The 18,813-nt window shown below is 49.3% G+C and overlaps 1 protein-coding gene across 7 annotated transcripts in view; it reads right to left on the reverse strand.

Annotated features, from left to right (window-relative positions):
- Positions 1-18,813, reverse strand: part of RAPGEF1 (Rap guanine nucleotide exchange factor 1) — a 152,964-nt gene that overhangs the window by 41,225 nt on the left and 92,926 nt on the right. For all 7 annotated transcript variants that reach the window (XR_013829203.1, XM_079927714.1, XM_079927718.1 and 4 more), the window contains 5 exons: positions 8,414-8,502; positions 7,547-7,699; positions 6,986-7,109; positions 6,419-6,602; positions 4,809-5,309 (listed from right to left, as the gene is read on the reverse strand). Coding sequence is in view for 6 of the 7 variants with exons in the window: in XM_079927714.1 (XP_079783840.1) it covers positions 4,809-5,309; positions 6,419-6,602; positions 6,986-7,109; positions 7,547-7,699; positions 8,414-8,502 (1,051 nt within the window). In the remaining variant the exon portion in view is untranslated. The remainder of the gene's footprint in view (positions 1-4,808; positions 5,310-6,418; positions 6,603-6,985; positions 7,110-7,546; positions 7,700-8,413; positions 8,503-18,813) is intronic.

The raw sequence follows: 18,813 nt of genomic DNA on the forward strand, positions 1-18,813 counted from the left end.
TGCTACGCTGCCAGGCCCGACTCTCTCCCTCCTTTGGGCCTCGGGCTCAGGTTCCCTGACTTCCGTGGAGGCCTCTCACCGCCGGCTCTGCCCCAGCAGCCCCTCCTCAGCCCCGTGTTCCCTTCCGTCGGAGGCCTTCCCACTGCGCATCACGAGCTAGCTGGGCTTTTCTCCTTCGTCTGATTTTTCTGAGCACCTACTATGTGTTGGGCCCTGACCCAGGTGCTGGGACTACACAGGGGCCAGCAAAGCGAATCCTTCGCCTGCGTGGTGCTCACACCCTCCCCAGGGAGACAGAAAACAGGCCGAGGTGCGGTATGCGTGTCCCATGGAGGACAGTGAAATGGGGTGGCGATGGGGGTGCTTCTCTAGAATAAGGGTGAGGACGGGTGGAAGAGGCTTCCCGGCCAGGCAGAGGTCCACAGCCAGGACGAGGGTCCGGTTGGCAGAGCACAGCTGGTGAGAGGAGAGGGATGACCCAGGAGGTTGCATGGGGCTGTGTGAACGGGGTAAGGAAGTGGGCTTGATGCTGAGTTGGCGGGAACCCACAGAAGCCCCCCACCCCCACCCCGGGTGTGCCCGGAGCCGCTTCGTCTTGGGAAGACGGTTCTGGGCGGCTGTCTTGCTCAGGTGAAAGGCCGCGGTGGAGGTGGGGGTGGGGGTGAGTGGTTTGGTTCAGGAAGAATCTCCGAAGCAGGTGCAACAGGACTTACTGCCTCTCACTCAAGAGCTGAAGCTGCAGGAGGGCAGGGACCTTGTCCGTCCTGTCCGCTGCTGTATCAGCGGTGCCTAACACATAGCAGGCGTCCACACATATTTACAGAATGAACGAATGAAGAGAACGCACGTCCCCCCCGCATCTGTCCCTGCTCAGTGACTTGCTGAACCAGGCTGCAGCCCCGGGGGCGGGTCTTGCAGAGCACCCGCTGGGTAGGCGAGAAATAACAGTCACTAAGCTCAGTTCTCCCCCTCCAAGCCCAGAGGTTCTATGGAACATCCTCTGTACAGAGGGACGAACAGTGAGAAAAGAAGTGCTCACATTGAAACCTAAGGATCCTCCTCTCTACAAGCCCTTTAAGAAGCCCTAGCCCCGGTGCTCTGTGACCACCTAGAGGGGTGGGATAGGGAGGGTGGGAGGGAGACGCGAGGAGGAGGGGATATGGGGATACATGCATAGCTGATTCACTTTGTTATAAAGCAGAAATTAACACACCATTGTAAAGCAAGTATACTCCAATAAAGATGCTAAAAAAAAAAAAGCAGCCCTAGCCCTTGCCACTGCGGCCATCTGTCGCGGAGCCGCGGCCTCAGGTGCAGCTGCCTGCACCTGCGGGGCCCGCACAGCGGGCAGGCTCCCTCACCGGCACTGTGGCGCCACCGACGGAGCCTTTGGCCGCAGGCAGCGGCTCCGCGGCAGGTGTGAAGCCCTCAGCCCTCCCGTGAGGGCATCAGCGTATACTTTATTTCTGACTTTTGGAGGCTAGTGATCCAAGCCCATCTTCTGAGCCAGGCCTTTCTGAAGACTCCAGAGGGTTCTGGGAGAAGTGACAGTCTGGACCTGACAGAGCCGTCATCTGGTGTCCGTAGCTGTGAGGCTGGACTGGAGCAGAAGCCCTTTCTCCAACCCCAGTCTACCTCTGTGGATGGGATCTCGCACTTTCCACTCCCTGTCGCAAAGTCGAGGTCAAGGCAGGCCGGAACTGCTCCGCCCTTCCCCTTCTCTAGGTAGCGGAGGAAGCTCCTGGGTGTTAGGGCATCCTCTATACAGACGCGTGTTTGGAGGGAAAGGCACCGTTGCGCCCCTCAATACCTGCGTCAGAAATAAGTACTAACTTATTTACAGAGTTACCGCGCACGAACTAAGAGGGAGGTGAAGGGATGCGGGCACCTGCTAGGTGAAGCCAAAGTTCAGACACTAAGACACCATGGCAAGAACAAGTTTGCAGGGCTTAACTTCGTATTTTCAAATAACCAGAAAGTTGGGCTTAACTGGAGACCTAAACCAGTCAGAAATGAAAGGACAGAGATACTTTGCTGGGGAAGGCAGCTGTGAAGGTAGGGAGATGGTCTTTTTCTTCTCTGTACCTCAATGGGGGTCAAGGTAAACAGGAAATGCCTTTCTCCAAATACGTCTTTCTAGCACCCTTCACTGAAAGAGGGGTTCAAAGTTACCTTCTTTATTTAAAGGAATCAGTAAGAACATCTCAGCTCCAGAAAGCACAGAGTGGAGCTTGGCTGTAAAAGGTGGTTTCCCCCATAAAACCAGTGCTTCTCAAAGAGAAGCGCAGCTTGCAGTCCCCCTGGAACCCCACATCGCCTTTTCGCTAACACTGCACAAGCAATACCACTGGGTTCCAGGGCAAGATGCAAACCATGAAGATGACCCCAAATGCCCACGAATTTCTCCCTAAGGAGCCTGAATGCAACCGCCTCTGCCTGACCCAAACCGAAAGCTTCAGCAAGGCTGCGATCTTTTCAGGAGCGCCATGAACTCCTTGATGCTGAGGTCCTTGTAGAGAGCTGCTAACCAAGCACAGAGAAGCAGCAGCGATGGTCGCCACCTTCTAGAATCAAGGAGGACCAGTCCACTTCAAAGGTAGCCCAGCACAAGGGCCCAGAGACTACAGCCGCCGGCATCACTGGGAAGGCCCAGTGGGCACCTGGGGCTATGGGCAGACAGCGATGAGGAAGCTTGTCTGGCACAAGGGGCTCCCAGGGCCGGGGACCCTCGGAGCAACCCACAGGACGGGGATGCTCTCTGACGCCGAGGCTGCGCGTGCACAAGCTCTGTCCAGCGCTAGCCAAGTATGAAGGTGATGATTACCTCCTCCTTTCCTTCAGAGCAACTCTGTGAGGAGTTTTCTGCGGGGCTGCAGATTGGAACTCTTCAAGGGTCCTCTCGGGAAGTGAAGAGCAGACTTGAGACTAGGACTAAGCCTCAGGGAGCCTCAAGTCAGGGGTCCTTTCACAGGGCACCGAGGAGACCACCAGCTGCGCAGGGGTTCCTACTGTAAGCGGGCACAGGGCTCAGGGAAGTGGGGGGAGGCCTTCCTCCTCAGCCTGGGAGGCAGTGAGCTGAGCTAGGAAAACACTGCTCAGAAACCCACATCTGCCACCCACTTCCTTGCTGATCTGATCTTGGGCAGAGGCTCAGTTCCTTTGAGCTCCAGTTTCTTCAGCTATAAAAAGGGGGCTAATGACACCCGGCCAGCCAGGAGGTTGGTAAGGACGAATACGACAGAGTATGTCAGAGTATGTCAAGGGTGCCACACCGGAAGCGCTCAGTAGATTTTAAAGGTTTGCAGGCACAAGAGCTACAGACATTTACAGATGACATAGAGCCTAGAAATGGATGCCTAAATTAATAGGAAATATTTTCAGCCACAGGAGACTTGAGGCTATTCAAAAGGCAACAACGGACGCCTCCCCCTTTCCTTTTCTTCTCTGCCTGAAGCCGGCTGCCCACACCTGGTCTAAGAGCTCAGAGGGCGAGGCTCCTGGCTCCCCAGCCAGGCGGCACCACAAGTCTGCTGTGGTTTGCACAGATGCAAGCCTGTTCTTGGTCTGGGTCCAGAAGATTCCTAGGAAAGGACAGGCAAGGGTGCGAGCCCTCAAGGGCACGCTGCTCAGTCAGGCCAGGTGGGTGGAGGGGAGAGGCAATGGCTCTTTAGACACCTGTGCGTGTAGACAGGCGCAGAAGGAGACGTTCCTGGCGTTGCCGCCTGCAGCTCCCTCTACTAGCGGCCTGGTTTCTAGTGAGTGAACTTACGTGACAGACGGGAACATCATCATTAGCCCTACAGAGCCAGCTCTCCCTCCAGCTGGGGGACCATACCACCGAGGCCATTATACAAGCTGGGCGACACCCAGTGCGGTAACTAAGGCCAGGTCTCCCCTTCTGAGAATGGGCCGCTCTCGGCAGGGCCAGTCAGACGCTCTCACTTGGGAATTTGGAATGGATACTCAACTTCCAGGTCACAGAAGTCATCTGCCGGATGTTTCCACTGAGGCCAGGGAATCCCGGGGCTGTGGGCTGATGCGGCCACACACATATTGAAACACTGACAGCCAGTCTGCCCAAGGAAGATGAGGCAGAGCCGTGCCGGTGACGTGGGGAGAGGGCGGGGCAGAGAGACAGGCAACACAGAGCAGTCGGGGAGCCAGCAGAAAAGCAAATCCCTGCAGAACTCTACTTAGGACCTTGGAAAATATTCAAAATACAAAAATCCGAAATTTCAGCTCTACCCCTGGGCCCTAATAACATCATATATCAGATCATCTGGTCCAAGAAGTGTCCTCAGCAACTCCAACCAAGCAAATCTCAGATTCCAAGTGGTGACGTGACATTTCAGCGTCTGCAAACAGAACACAGAGCGGTACCAGGGTTCTCTCTAAACAGCCCCCTGCATTTCAGGGAGCCATAGAAAACCCCCGTGGGTGCGATCAGGGCTATTTTAATTCAAATGTCTGTTCTGCTTTACCCAGAAGCAATGCCGTGATATTTGTTTCTCTCTGTCACCACGTGTTCGGGCCAGAAGGTCAACTGACTGCCATCTACAAGAGGCCAAATACTTTGTGGAGACCAGACCTGAGGTTCTGTCGAGACCAAAAGGAGATGTCAGCTTATCACGCTTTAAAAATGATCCCCAGTACTGACAACGCAAGGCTCCTGTAAGTGTCCACATACCTGTGGTTCTACCTTTTATGAAATTACGAGGCCACTGGTTTGATTCTGATCTAATGTTTCAATAAAACACCATTTTAGGTTACAAAAGGTGCTTCCCGACAATAGCTCAACAAAAGCTTACTGTGTTTGTTTTTCTTCTCTGGTAGAGGAGGAGGTTTTTCTGGGTCACCCGTTGATTCAGGAACAGTGAAATCACCCACAAATTCAACAGAGGCTGAGGAACCTCCTTGCTGAAAGGGAAGAATAGCAGCAAAGGGCGTGAAGGGGACGGACTGGACCGAGGCTGGGTTCTGCAGGTCCTCCTCGGAGATGTTGTCGTACTGCGAGGGATGCCGCTCGTAGGACGCCCTGCAGCCAGAGCTGTCCCCCGTCTGGGAGGCCGCGCTCCTGCGCTTCTTCTCGGGAAGAGCAGGCGGCACATCCATCTGCTGCCCTGGGGCCGAGGGCCCCTCTGGCTGGGGACAGCTGCCCTGAGGCAACTGGAAAGGATGGCCGAGAAACGGAGACCCAGACTCCCCCAAGGACTCTGGCAACGGGCTGAGGTTACAGGCCACTTGCTGAGGTATCTGGTCTGCGTTAGAGAGGTCTTGCTGGAGGAATTCGTAGTCAGGGTCGTAATGATCTGCGTTCACAACAGGAGAAACATACTGTGAGCCACCAGCCCCCACAGAAAGAAAAGCTCCCACGCTTCTTCCCTGACCCAGCGCTGCTCATTAGAGTGACCAAAACACATCTCCCATCTCATCCGCAAAGACTCTCACTTTACTTTATATTTTTCATTTTTCTCCTGCTTATAAAAGTAAAACCAGATGGGAATTTGACTGTTTGCTATCCAATTCTTTGTACTTTCCTGGATTTTTAAAAGTTTCTTACTTAAAAAAAGAAAAATGCATGACCACTGTAGAAAAGGTGGCCAAAAAACCCTATTGAGAAAATAAAAATCACCCACAATCCCATAATCTAACTATAATCTCTGCTTACCACTGGATATATTTCCTTAAAAGTCTTTTTTCCCTTGGATTTTTTTTCCTTTTTAAACTCTGAGAAAACACTATATAAGTGGTCTTGGATTTTGTCCGCTGATCACTATATCATAATTGGTTTTTAATACAGCTATGTATTATTCCACCAAATGGATGTATCATAAGTCTCCTGATTTCCTATCACTGAGTAGTAGATTCTTTCCAGTTTATCATCATTACTCTTAATAATGCTGGGATTAATGTCCCTGGACAGAAATCTCGCCATAAATCTCTGATTATGTTCTTAAGATAAACTCTCAGAAGTGAAGTATCTAGTTCGCGGGACATGGACAGCTCAGTGCTCTGTAGGCTTCCTGCCAAACTGCACGCCAGACCCTCACTGGGCCCCACCGCCCGAGGCCAGCTCCCTTGCCTTCGCCCTCTGTCAGAAGTGGGCAGGAGCTCTGAGCACAGAGGGCTCTGAACTCTGGCAAAGGGAGTCAAATGACACACTGACAGACTAACTGAAGTAACAGCTACCACTTCAGTATCTCCCATGGGGTTTCACACTGCTACTCCATTTAAACTTTCAACCCCCTTCAGAGGCAGACACTGGTATCCTCATTTTGCAGATGAGGAAACTGAGGCTCGGATTTTGAGTGACTTGGCCAAGGTCAACAGAGCCAATGACTGGCATCACTGTCTGAGCCCAAAACAGCCCCGGAGAGACGATGAGCCAGCAGTGGTGGCCGCGACGCCGGCAGCTCACCTAGAGTCTCACAGCTTGTGTTCCGGGAGCACCGCCCGCTGTCCCTGTCCAGAGACGACAGCTGCTCGTCCGACTTGCTGAGCTTGCCTATGCTGCTGCAGGGGGACAGGCGGGGCGACTCGCCGCCATATGAGTGGCTGCCGCCCGACAGTCGTCTCTGTGCGTAACAGTCCACGTCAAAATCCTCCCGGCAAAAACGAAAACAAACCAAGTCACTCCTGGGAAATGGTGGCAGAGACCAGGGGAGGGAGCCGGTACGTTTACTCGGAGAAGGAGATACCGGCAGGCTCAGCAACCTGCTGGAAAGGCCCGTCTTTGCTGTAGGCTGTGAACGCCACTTCTGCGCCTCCTGAGAAAGAGGGCCTGTGCCAGCGCTCAGAGCTCAGTGCGAGGGAGGCCCTGGGGCCGGTCTCGGCCTCCCCACCCCGTGAGGGAACTTCCACCCCAGTGCGGAGAGCTCCTCCTGACCAACGCCAGGGACTGAAGACCACTGGGTTTCTCTCAGCTTCAGGAACCAAATCCCCAGACCTGAAGCCTTCCTCTGCCTTTCTAGATGGAGCTAATTACCTGCCTATTAATTCCAACAGGCAAACTGGAGCCACTGGTGGCTCGACTCATGGGGGCCACGACGGCCACTCGGGTAGGGGATGGAGCCGACTGTCTCTTCTTCGGTGGCAATGCTGGTGGAGGACTGAAACAGAGCAAGGAACCCTATCAAACCAGACACCCCACAAAATGCTTTAAACAGATACTGGGGTATGGGAGGTGGGTTCTTTCATTATCAGACACTTCACACCTGCTTTTCACACTTTCAACTCCCATCCCATCAGTGCCAAAAAACTAGTATCCAAAGTTCTTGCTTTTCTTTTCGTAACAAATGGTACCAGTTTTTGCTTGGTTAAGGCTAAAAGGCAAGCGGTTGGGAGTTCTCAGGGTGCGGGGCAAGGGAGGGCTGGGCCAGGCTCGCGTCCTCTGGAGACGCCCCTCCAGAGGAAGGTCAAACCGCCAAGGTGCCTAAAGAGCAGGTTCTGACCCCAATGGCACCGTCTTCTTTTTGGCTCATCCTACCCATCCATTCATGAAATTATGACATAAATAGAGGAGGGTGCTAGAAAAACAGAAAATTACCTATTATCAACCACACGAATGCCAGGTAAGGGGGGTTTGGGGGGCGCGACCTCTTCATCCGTGGAATCTGGGAGCCCCTCGGACGACTGCGACAGGCCGGTCGTCTTGTTTAGAATCTCCATCTCTCGATCTGTCAAGGGGAGCTCAGACTGGCTGGAGAGTTGAAGAGAACTCGGGGTTACAGAAGGCCACAGAGAAGGTCCTGAGAGCATGAGGATGTGACCAGGGCAGGGAAGTCATGGGGGGACAGGGACGGAGGTGCCCTGGACACAGAGCTGACACTGTGCCCTGGGCTCCAAGGCAGAGATGGGGTTTCAAGTCTGGTTCGATCACCCACAAACAGCAGAAGCTTGGCCAAGTCCCCCTGCCTCTGCACCTCAGTTTCCTCATGTGCAAGAGGAATCTCTGGACTAGATGATGTTCTAAAATGCTCCAAGTGTAGGTTTTATATTTTTACTAGGGGCTTGTAGTAGAAATTATTGCAAGGCCCTATAACTGTCCACATTACCCTCAGTTTCCTTTCTTGATAAAGTTAAATGCTCTCAAGTCAAACCCCTAAAACCCAACCCTTCAAAGTTCTTTCTAATTATGGGAGGAAGCTGGTCAAGAAAAGTATAGGTGGGTTTTGACATCACACACTATCCTTAGAAAAGGTCACGCTATTAACCTGGAGACCAGGCAATTCTTCAGAACGGGTGTGAGCTACACACACTTTAAAGTAATGCAGGCTCTTACCCAGAATTCACTGAGAAGGGAATGTGGGCCTCACAGGGCCTGCCTGATGTGGGTTCCGGACCTGGCTCTCCTTCTTTCTCAAGTGTAGATCAACCGTGACCCCAGATACTGGAGGGTCTGGTCAGCACTCACCCGTCTGGTTTGCAGGCTGGGGAACTGGGTTTCACTGGGCTTGTTGGAGACGGATGCCCCTGCTTCTCGATGGTAAGTCTGACAAGCTCCTACATCCCACACAAGAGAAAAGCAGTGAGACACGAGGAAGGTTCCTCACCGTGAATGTTCCCAACCAGGTGGGTCAGCTGTCTGTCCTCCACTGCCCACAGATTCCTCACTCACCATAAGTGCGAGTATGATTTGACTTAGGTAATCTGCCTGGCTTCCCAAAACGTCTCCTACCCTCCAAAAATACCTGCACAGCACATCGAAAGCTTCAAGTGCATAAAGGCACTTCCTTTTGGAAGGGGGAAATGACAAGCCCCACTGTCTCAGAATGACTAAGTTCATCACACAGACCAAACTCCTGGCAGAACAACTGCCAGTCGGTTTGTGGAGGAAGAACTACTACCCTTTAGTTCTCTGAAGCCATTATACGATGTGCAGGACGCTGCTTACTAACAATCAAACCTCTGGTCTTGGGGAAGGTGGTTTCCCAGGGTGAGCTGGCCATGGGTGTGGCAGCAGCTGGTATCCTGAAATGACTGGTGGAAATCTTTGTCGATGGACAGAAAGTTTAGGGCATATTACCCAGCAGAGAAATGACTTTAGAAAATATTTTTTTAAATAGGAAAAAAAAAGGTGATTAGGGCCTACTTGGTTTTTTCAACTAGAATGCATCTTCCTCCAATGTGATGAGTTTTGGTGATTGCATACACCATATGAGAATCACTCAAAACTACAGAACGTTCCCACCACCCTCTCCAGTCAACCTGCCCCATCGCAACCACTTTTTCACTTCTGTTTCTTGGATTACTTCTGCCTAGAACTTGAAATAAGTGGAACCATACAGTATGTACTCTTTGGTGTCCATCTTCTTTTTCTGAACAGCTTTAGGCCATAAAATTCAGCCTTTTTTTTTTTTTTTTTTTTCCTGTACGCGGGCCTCTCACTGTTGTGGCCTCTCCCGTTGCGGAGCACAGGCTCCGGACACACAGGCTCAGCGGCCATGGCTCACGGGCCCAGCCGCTCCGCGGCATGTGGGATCCTCCCGGACCGGGGCACGAACCCGCGTCCCCTGCATCGGCAGGCGGACTCTCAACCACTGCGCCACCAAGGAAGCCCAAAATTCAGCCATTTAAAGTGTGCAATGCAATGGTTTTTAGTCTGTTCACAGTGTTGTGCAACCATCAACACAAGCCATTTTAGGACTCATTATTACTTCCAAAACAAACTCCGGACCTTTCCGTGGTCCCTCCTCATGTCTCCCCAGTCCTCCCGGACCCACAACTACTAATCCACTCTCTATCTCTATTCGTCGATCCTCTTTTGCTCAGTGTAGACACCCACGTCTCTGTGTGCATGAGTAGTGTGTTCCTTGATGTTGCTGAGTTGTATTCCAGTATATGGATAAACCCACAATCTCTTCATTCATTGCCCTGTTGATACACACCTGGGTAGGACCTACCTGTGTCACATGAGAAGTTCAGGCTTTCAGTATGAACATCTATTTCTAAAGTTACAGAGGAGGCAGCAATGGAAGAAGGTGGGTAATACAGCAGTGTGCCCCCAAATCAGACTGCAAAGCCTCTCCCAACTCAAAACACCCCACACAGGAATCCCGACAAGTGTGGTAAGGCAAAGAGTTACTATGATGGATGGAAGTAATGCTTTGGATAGCTTATCTAAAAGATGACTTGTCAGTATACATAAAAAGCTTTAAGTATTTGCATACGTTTTATAGTAATTTAGCCCAAGGAAAATGACACGGATGTGTACAAAAATTAAGCCACAAAGAACGTTCACTGCAGCATTCTGTGTAACAGGTAATCAGACGACTCAATATTCCATAATTAAATATTCAATACTAGGTACTGATTACATAAATTAAGATAGACTTAAACAATGGACCATTATATTACCATTAAAAAAACTCACAAGAGGGCTTCCCTGGTGGCGCAGTGGTTGAGAGTCCGCCTGCTGATGCAGGGGACACGGGTTCGTGCCCCGGTCCGGGAAGATCCCACATGCCGTGGAGTGGCTGGGGCCGGTGGCTGTGAGCTGTGGCCGTTAAGCCTGCGCGTCCGGAGCCTGTGCTCCGCCACGGGAGAGGCCACAAGAGTGAGAGGCCCACACACGGCAAAAAAACAAAACAAAACAAAACCTCACAAGAATATATGATAGCGTGGAAAGACAATACAATGTTAAGTGGAGAAACAGCCCAGACGGTACACTGGTGTATACACAGTATGTTTTGGAAACAAAACAAAACCAAGAACACACGTATAGGAAAAAATATGGCTATGAAACACCCCTTATTTTCTTGTTTTTGCTTCTCTGCTTTTTCTTACTTTGCTACAATGAACATGTATTACTTCTGAAATACGAATTAAAAGAAAAATAAGGCATACTCCATATAATCAGAATCAGTGTCACCCCACTCTGTAATAGTTTCGATGCCTATTCCTGGAGAAACGTGGAGGGTTGAGATCGCCAAGAATCAAGTACTGGAAGAAGAAAGGAGAAGGTTGGCATTTTCCTGTTATCACCATCTAGGAGTTAAACATAATCTCGCAAATATTTAAGGAACAGCTAACTAGCTGGTGATTACAGACAAGGTGGAGAGACAAGAGATGACGTAATTAGAAGAGAGAGCAAGTGGCGTGGAGGCAGGCCCCCTGCACCCCATCGCCTAGAGGAGGGTGGGGAAGGCCGTTCATCCAAGAAGCCCATCACCAGGCCACACAGAAGAGCATCACGGCATCAGAGGGAGTCAAAGTGCCTTGGAAGCGCCACACTCAAGCTCACTCTCTTTACAAGCAGGGCAAAGGAAAAGGGAGGAGCCTGTACGCTTGCATCTCCTGAGGCAGGACAAAATTCCACTAATTCTTCATTGATTCCTGAGCAATTATAATTAGAATGCCATCTTTCTGGAGAGGCAGCTGTGTGAACTCAACTAAAGAACGATGGCAAAAGAACCGTGCAATGACAGGCACACATGTGCAAGTGGGCACCCGAATTCCAAGACAAAGTCAGATCCCAGAACTCACCCTCCTTCACCCCAGGCCCAAAAGACCATCACAGGAGGGGGCAGCTTTCCATATTCACCACGACCTTCCAGCCCAAACACAAACACACCAGTCAGAAGGTCTTTCACTCTCAGCCTGGCTTCTCTCTCACAGGCAGAAGGGCACCCTTAGAATGTGCACGTACCCGGCGACCGTGCCAACACCCTCATCTCCTTCAGAGCCGACCGTTTGTAACCTGGCCAGAGCTCAACTCTCCCTACTGAAGCCAGATTTCTGAGAGGATGTCAGACTTTCCAATCCTCCTGAGGCACAGGTTAGGAAAGACTGAGAGAGACGGCACATGAGGCTGTGTCCAGAGCCGGCAGCTGTAAACCAGACAACCGCCAGTTCACCGAAAAGCAGTTTTCAAAGCCCGAAAGGTACCCGGAAGAGCACCTTTCTAAATACACAATACTTTATTTCCATGCTCATTTTACTCATATTGAGAGTGATCACAGAGACACTTCCATCTTAGATGACCTTCATCCAGTCAAAGCACAGCTTGGTGCTCAGGTAAGAAACAGTCCTATCTGTTTTTGTCTCCTCGGCCCCTGCCCGGCAGAGGGGACACGGGCTGCACGAGGAGAGGCCCAAGTCCTCCAGGTTCACGTGGAGAGAACACGCACTTTAACTGGAAAGTGCCCCGCCCGCAGCCTGGGCCCGCTGCCCCTGCTCAGGCCGCATCCCGACCTGTCACTGTCTGTCCTCTATCACCATGGGCTCCTGTGCTTATGGCCATGACATGGCCCCTCTACCGGTGAGTGGTCCTAAGATGAGTTCTTCACCAAAGACACTGGGTACAGGCCAGTGGGGAGTTTCCTGTAACTGAAGTGGCATAATGCAGTCACAGGGCTGTCCAGCCCCAGTATGACCTTTATGGTGACAACAAGGGACCTTCCCTGCCCACATCCTAAGCGGGGCTGAGGCAGCGACAGAGCAGAGGAAGTGTCTTCCTTCTCACATGTGCTCAGGGAGACAGAACACTAAAGCACACGAGGTGCCAGAGTGCACTGGCCTGGCGGCGACTCCTCACGTCAGCTTCTGGAGGCTCACAGCAGCCTGAAAACAAGGCAGCCAGAGGAGATCTCAAATTCCACCCTGAAAGATGCTGAAGAGACCAGCCCAGAAGCAGTGCCAGGCCCGGATGGCATGGGGGGAGGGGCATAATTTTAAAACTGGGCACTTGTGTCTTCAAAATAATGAGTTGGGGCCAAACACTACAACTCGAACAATAAAAGTTTTCAGGGTTCACCCCCAAAAAAGGCCCTAAACAAGCTTACAGATTATTGAAAGACCTTCTCTTGACATTTGTAACTAAGTAGAACACGTGTGGGCCCAGAAAGGAGATGCTGCTGCCACAACTCCTAGCTGGATAGGATGTCCTTCTACTCCCAACACACTTGAGAATGAAAAAGCAGCAAATGTTTCCTGCAGTTCTTCAGGTTAGCAGATTTACTCGAAAAAATACTTAGTGAACTGCTCAGAAAGTAGGCTGGGGAAGGCTTATCTTAGTCTAAGCCACCCTATTATTTTGAAAAAACAACAACAAAAGTACCCGTAAACCCTGAGCGTATGAAGCTGAAATTGGAGCGTGATGATTTCTCTGACGTATGAAAGTATATCCACAACATTCCTACATGGCAATTTCCTACTACACATAACCTGCTGTCTCTTCCACCTTTCTTCTTCTTCTTCTTTTTTTTTTTTTTTTTTGCAGTGCGTGGGCCTCTCACTGTTGTGGCCTCTCCCGTTGCGGAGCATAGGCTCCAGACGCGCAAGCTCAGCGGCCATGGCTCGCGGGCCCAGCCGCTCCGCGGCATGTGGGATCTTCCTGGACCGGGGCACGAACCTGTGTCCCCTGCATCGGCAGGTGGACTCTCAACCACTGCGCCACCAGGGAAGCCCCCCCCTTTCTTCTTCCCTCTCCTTCTCCTCCTTTGTAAAGCAGTGGAATACTCAGACCACTGCACACAGGAAATACTCAAATACATGCCACATAAGAGGGACCATGTAGACACACCAAGAAGAACTATTTCAAATGACTGCAAAATGATGGATAACCTGAAGGTCAAAAATAACTTTGAAACATCTTTAATACTTTCTAATAATCATACTGATGGAGGTGGTTAGTGTTATTCTGAGACTGTTGTGTTTGTATTGTGAAAAAACGAGTCAAAAACAAATGTTGATATTTTTTAAAACAGGGATTTTCAGTGTGGGAGGAAGAAAATTAAGATATAAGCTTGATGAGATTAAGTAAAAACCAGTATAAACTCAAGATGTATTTTCTCTTAAAGAAACTAAACATGTGATCAATGAGTAGCAATGAGGAACCCTGGAGTGAGGTCTCTAAACATCATTCCCCAATAAAGGGAACCAGAGCTCCTTAAAGGAATGGCTGATTCCAGGTCGGTGGTAAGAAATGTACAAGGTAATTATAACTCAATAATTAAAAAAAGATAAATAACACAATTTAAAAATAAGCAAAAGACTTGAATAAATATTTCTCTAAATAAGATATACAAATGGCCAATAAGCACATGAAAAGATGCTCAGCATCATTAGCCATCAGGGAAACGAAAATCAAAAACCACAGTGAGATACTACTTCACACCCACTAGGACGGCTACATCAGAAAAAGCCAGTGATAACAAGTGCTGGTGAGGATGTAGAGAAATTGGAACCCTCATGTACTGCTGGTAGGGATGTAAAATGGTGCAGCTGCTTTAGAAAGTAGTCTGGTAGCTTGTTACGAGATCAAACACAGAGATGTTATATGACCCAGCAATTGCAGTCCTAGGCGTATAACCAAGAGAAATGAAAACATACACCCACACAAAAACTTGTACCCGAGTGTTTGCAGCAGCATTACTCAAAATTTGGAAACAACTGAGATGTCCAAATGTCCATGAATAAATAACATGTGGTATATCCATGTAATGGAATATTATTTGGCAATAAAAAGAAATGAAGTACTGATACATGCTAAAACACGGATGAACTTCGAACACATTATGCTAAGTGACAGGAGCCAGTCACAAAAGGACCCACAGTATATGATTCCATTTATATGAAGTATCTAGAAGAGGCAAGTTTAGGGACTTCCCTGGTGGTCCAGTGGTTAAGACTCTGCGCTTCTACAGGGGACGCGGGTTTGATCCCTGGTCAGGGAACTAAGATCCCACATGTTGTGTGACATGGTCAAAAAAAAAGAAAGGGGCAAAGTTATAGAGCCAGAAAGTTCGATTAGTGGCTGCCTAAGGCTGGGGGAATGGAGAGAAATGGGGGCAGGGTATGGGGAGAGTACAAAGGGTATGGGGTTACTTTCTGAGGCAATGAAAATGTTCTGAAGTTGACTGTGGTGAGGGCTGCACAGCTCTGTGAATATACTAAAAATCACTAAATCGTTTTAAACTGGGTGAACTGTACGGTATGGGCTTTATATCTCAATAAAGCTATTACCACATACACACACAAGTAAGTAAGATGAACCTGGAACACCTTTTCATATCCCAAAGTGAGAAAACGATCAAAGACTTCTGGGGTCACGTCAAAATGAACTCAGGAAACAATCTGAAGAAGCTGTCACTGTTCAAAGATGGGACTTGAGCATCACTAAGGATAATAACTGCAATGGACGGGACATATAAACTATGTTTATTTACATCCCTGAGTTCAGAATGCTATATTAAAAAACTCAATCCAGGGCTTCCCCGGTGGTTCAGTGGTTAAGAATCTGCCTGCCAATGCAGGGTACACGGGTTCGAGCTCTGGTCCGGGAAGATCCCACATGCCGCAGAGCAGCTAAGCCCGTGCGCCACAACTACTGAGCCTGCGCTCTAGAGCCCACGAGCCACAACTACTGAAGCCTGCGTGCCACAACTACTGAAGCCTGCGTGCCTAGAGCCCGTGCTCCGCAACAAGAGAAGCCACCGCAATGAGAAGCCCGCGCACCCCAATGAAGAGTAGCCCCCGCTCGACGCAACTAGAGAAAGACTGTGCGCAGCAACGAAGACCCAACACGGCCAAAAATAAATAAATACAAATAAATAAATTTAAAAAACCCCCAAAACCTCAATCCAATGGTCACGTTAGATGATACTAAGAAACACTCATTTTGATAACTGGTAAATGAAGGAAGGAATTAAGCACTGATCCTGCCTTTCCCCCTGAGAATTATAACACAGGATAACCCTGACTGACAAGGGGAGGTCTCTTTTAGTGTATTCCAGCTAAGGAATGAGGAAGGGATGGCAGAAAGAAGTATAATGTCATCATTTTGCAACTCCCAAGGAACTAACCCATCTAGGCAATAACCATCAACGGCTATTAACATCAAAAAAGGAAAGATGCCTCTAGAAGGAAGTGCACGGCAGCACCTAGGAAACATTCTTCTAGATACAAAAACATGAACCTGATTCAGCCTAGTTTTGCAGGAAATTCAAGGGACAGAGGAACATGTTAAATAACACTGCATAGATGTAATCAGCAAAACCAGAGTGTGGGAGACTTCTCAGAGAAAGAATCCTTCCCTAAAAAAAAAACAAACAAGTTGCAAGGAGAAAAATACAGAGAAGGGAGAACTTTAGACAAATATTAATGAGTTATAGTGTTTGGAGTTTATCTGGATCTGAAATTGAAAACCAAACTGTTTGAAATCAGCAAACTATACCCTGAAGGCCAAATCCAGCCCAGGGCTTGCTTCTGTAAGGCCCTCAAGGTAAGAATGCTTTGCTTAAAAAAATCTAAATTAAAACAAACAAAGAATATGCAACAGACCAATATGCAGTAGAGACTATGTGTAGCCCCAGAAGCCTAAAATATTTACTACCTGGCCCTTTACAGAAAAAGTTTGCCTTATTCTAGAGATATGCGCTAAGGTATTTACAGGTGAATGGGCATGATGCCTGGAATTCGCTTCCAAATAATCCAGGGGAGTAGGAAGAGGTCTGGAAGAAACAAGACTGGCCAACTGTGGAAGTTCTGTGATGGGGCTACGTTATACTGTTCTCTTTTTTGCAAATGTCTGAAATTCATCATAAATAAGAATTTTTTTTTTTTTTTTTTTTTCGGCGGTACGTGGGCCTCTCACTGTTGTGGCCTCTCCTGCTGCGGAGCACAGGCTCCAGACACGCAGGCCCAGCTGCCATGGCTCACAGGCCCAGCCGCTCCGCGGCATGTGGGATCCCCCCGGACCGGGGCACGAACCCGTGTCCCCTGCATCAGCAGGCGGACTCTCAACCACTGCGCCACCAGGGAAGCCCATAAATAAGAATTTTAAAATAGGCTGATCAAGGAATAAAAGAGGTGGCTCATCTGAAATGTCAGTGTGGTAGAGATAGCTAGTTGCCCCACAGTATCTGCTCTTCCTTATTAACAGAATTTTACTTGGGCATATGACCAAGTTCTGGCCAATAAAATGTTAAGTGAAAGTTCTGTGAGGCCTTTGAGGAAGCACCCCTAAATGGAGAAGCCACAACTTCCTATTCTCTTTTCTTCCTGGCTAGGTGGAATGGAGTCATAATTCATGGAGACTGTAACAGCCATTTTGGACCATGAGGTGGAATCCATGTGTGAAGATGGTGGGAAAGCAGGATAGGAGACCACATCCCTGGCCATTTTGTGAAAATGCCACGCTAGCCTTGGACTGTCTGCCTATCTGTAGGCTTCTTATACGTGAAGGAGAAATAAAGTTCTATCTTTTGAAGCCAGTATTATTCTGGATTTTCTTGCAGTCAAGTCTAACCCTAACTGATACAGTCAGGAAAATATTTCTTTCAAAATATTCCTGCTATTCAAGGTGAATCTGGTATACAAGCCTAATCTTTTGGGTGGTGATGGTTAAATGACAGAACTGCAAGTATTCCAAAGTTTCCCCCCAGGTCAGTGTTTTTTTTTCTTCCAATTGAAAAAACGTGTGTGTGTGTGTGTGTGTGTGTGTGTGTGTGTCTGTCTGTCTCTCTCTCTCCCGCTCTCTCTCTCTCTCTCTCTCTCTCTCTCTCTCTCTCTCGTGGGGGAAGAGGCTGGAGGTCTTAGAAGGGAGATCCAAGAAGGTCTGCAGAGATGGTAAAGCAGAGTCCAGAGAGATGGGTTAAGAAGCTGTACATCTGAGATAAGAAGAAAAGGTGAAATTAGGAAGAGTTGGGGTCTTGGTTTTGAAAGGACAAACTCGTGTATCTGACCTTGAGAAGCTCAATCCTCCAACAGCCAAGACCTAGGCTGGAGGTGGTTCCTATAGCAAAGGGAAAGTGAGGGCCTTTGAATTCCTACCAGACGGTCATGACCATCTGAGTCTCAGGCTCCCATTGGTAAAGCACCTGCCCGGGTCAGATTAGATAATAAGAGAGGTCCATCCTTCGACCTGAGTTAAGTTGCCCAAGGTTACAGAGCTAACAAGTGGCATTTACATGGGAGTTTAAATGATAGATGGTACTGCACATTCAGGGACAAAAACAAAGTAATCCTGCTTTACAACACTTTTACAACCCTCAAAAGCAAAATTCCATTTAACAAGTGAATGAGTAACTTGGAAGATGGTGAGTCAGTTTACAGGAACATGCCAACACTTTCCCTCCAAGTGGGATGATGACAGCCTCATGGATGTAGCTCGCCTCTGCACAGTCCTGTCCCTCCCAGCCCACTGAAGCTCCCTCACACCATGAGGACAGGAGCTTATAAGGTGTCCTAAGCCTGACGGGGACAGTGAGAGCGGCTGGAGGCCAGCTGGCCTGGAGGGGAGACACACTGAATTCCTTGGGCCGAACCATGAATCTTCCTCCTTGTGGGTGGCAGCTGAGGGTGATGGTGAGAACACAGGGTCTGGGGTCCAGCAGGCCTGGGTGTGAATCATGCCCTTGCCACTGACTACTGGTCTGCCTGAGACTGTTTCCACATCTGTGAAGGAGGGGATCACACCCACCTTGGAGGTCGTTATAAGCATTAAGTGGGTAATACACGTTAGCTATGATTACAGTTGAGACCTTAACAGCAAACGCCAGCATTACAGTGTCTAAATCGTCCCTGTGGCCTTGACTGACTCCAACTATGAAAAACTCCTAGCGACACAGGCCAGCTCCTGCTCATCCTTTAGGCTTTAGCCTGCCTGTCTCTCCCTGGGGAAGTGTCTCTGATCACCCTGAAATTGAAGGTCCCCCCTACACCCAAGTAAGACCACACGCCATTCTTCCTTTATAGCACCAGTCCTGGTTATAATTATACAATTACAAGTTTTTGATTGCTGTCCTTTTCCGCCTTTAGATTCTAAGCTCCATCAGGTCAGGGACGGTGCCAGTTTTGTTTATCACTATATTC

The sequence above is a fragment of the Stenella coeruleoalba genome (assembly GCF_951394435.1).
Source record: "Stenella coeruleoalba genome assembly, chromosome: 7".
NCBI classification, from domain to species: domain Eukaryota; kingdom Metazoa; phylum Chordata; class Mammalia; order Artiodactyla; family Delphinidae; genus Stenella; species Stenella coeruleoalba.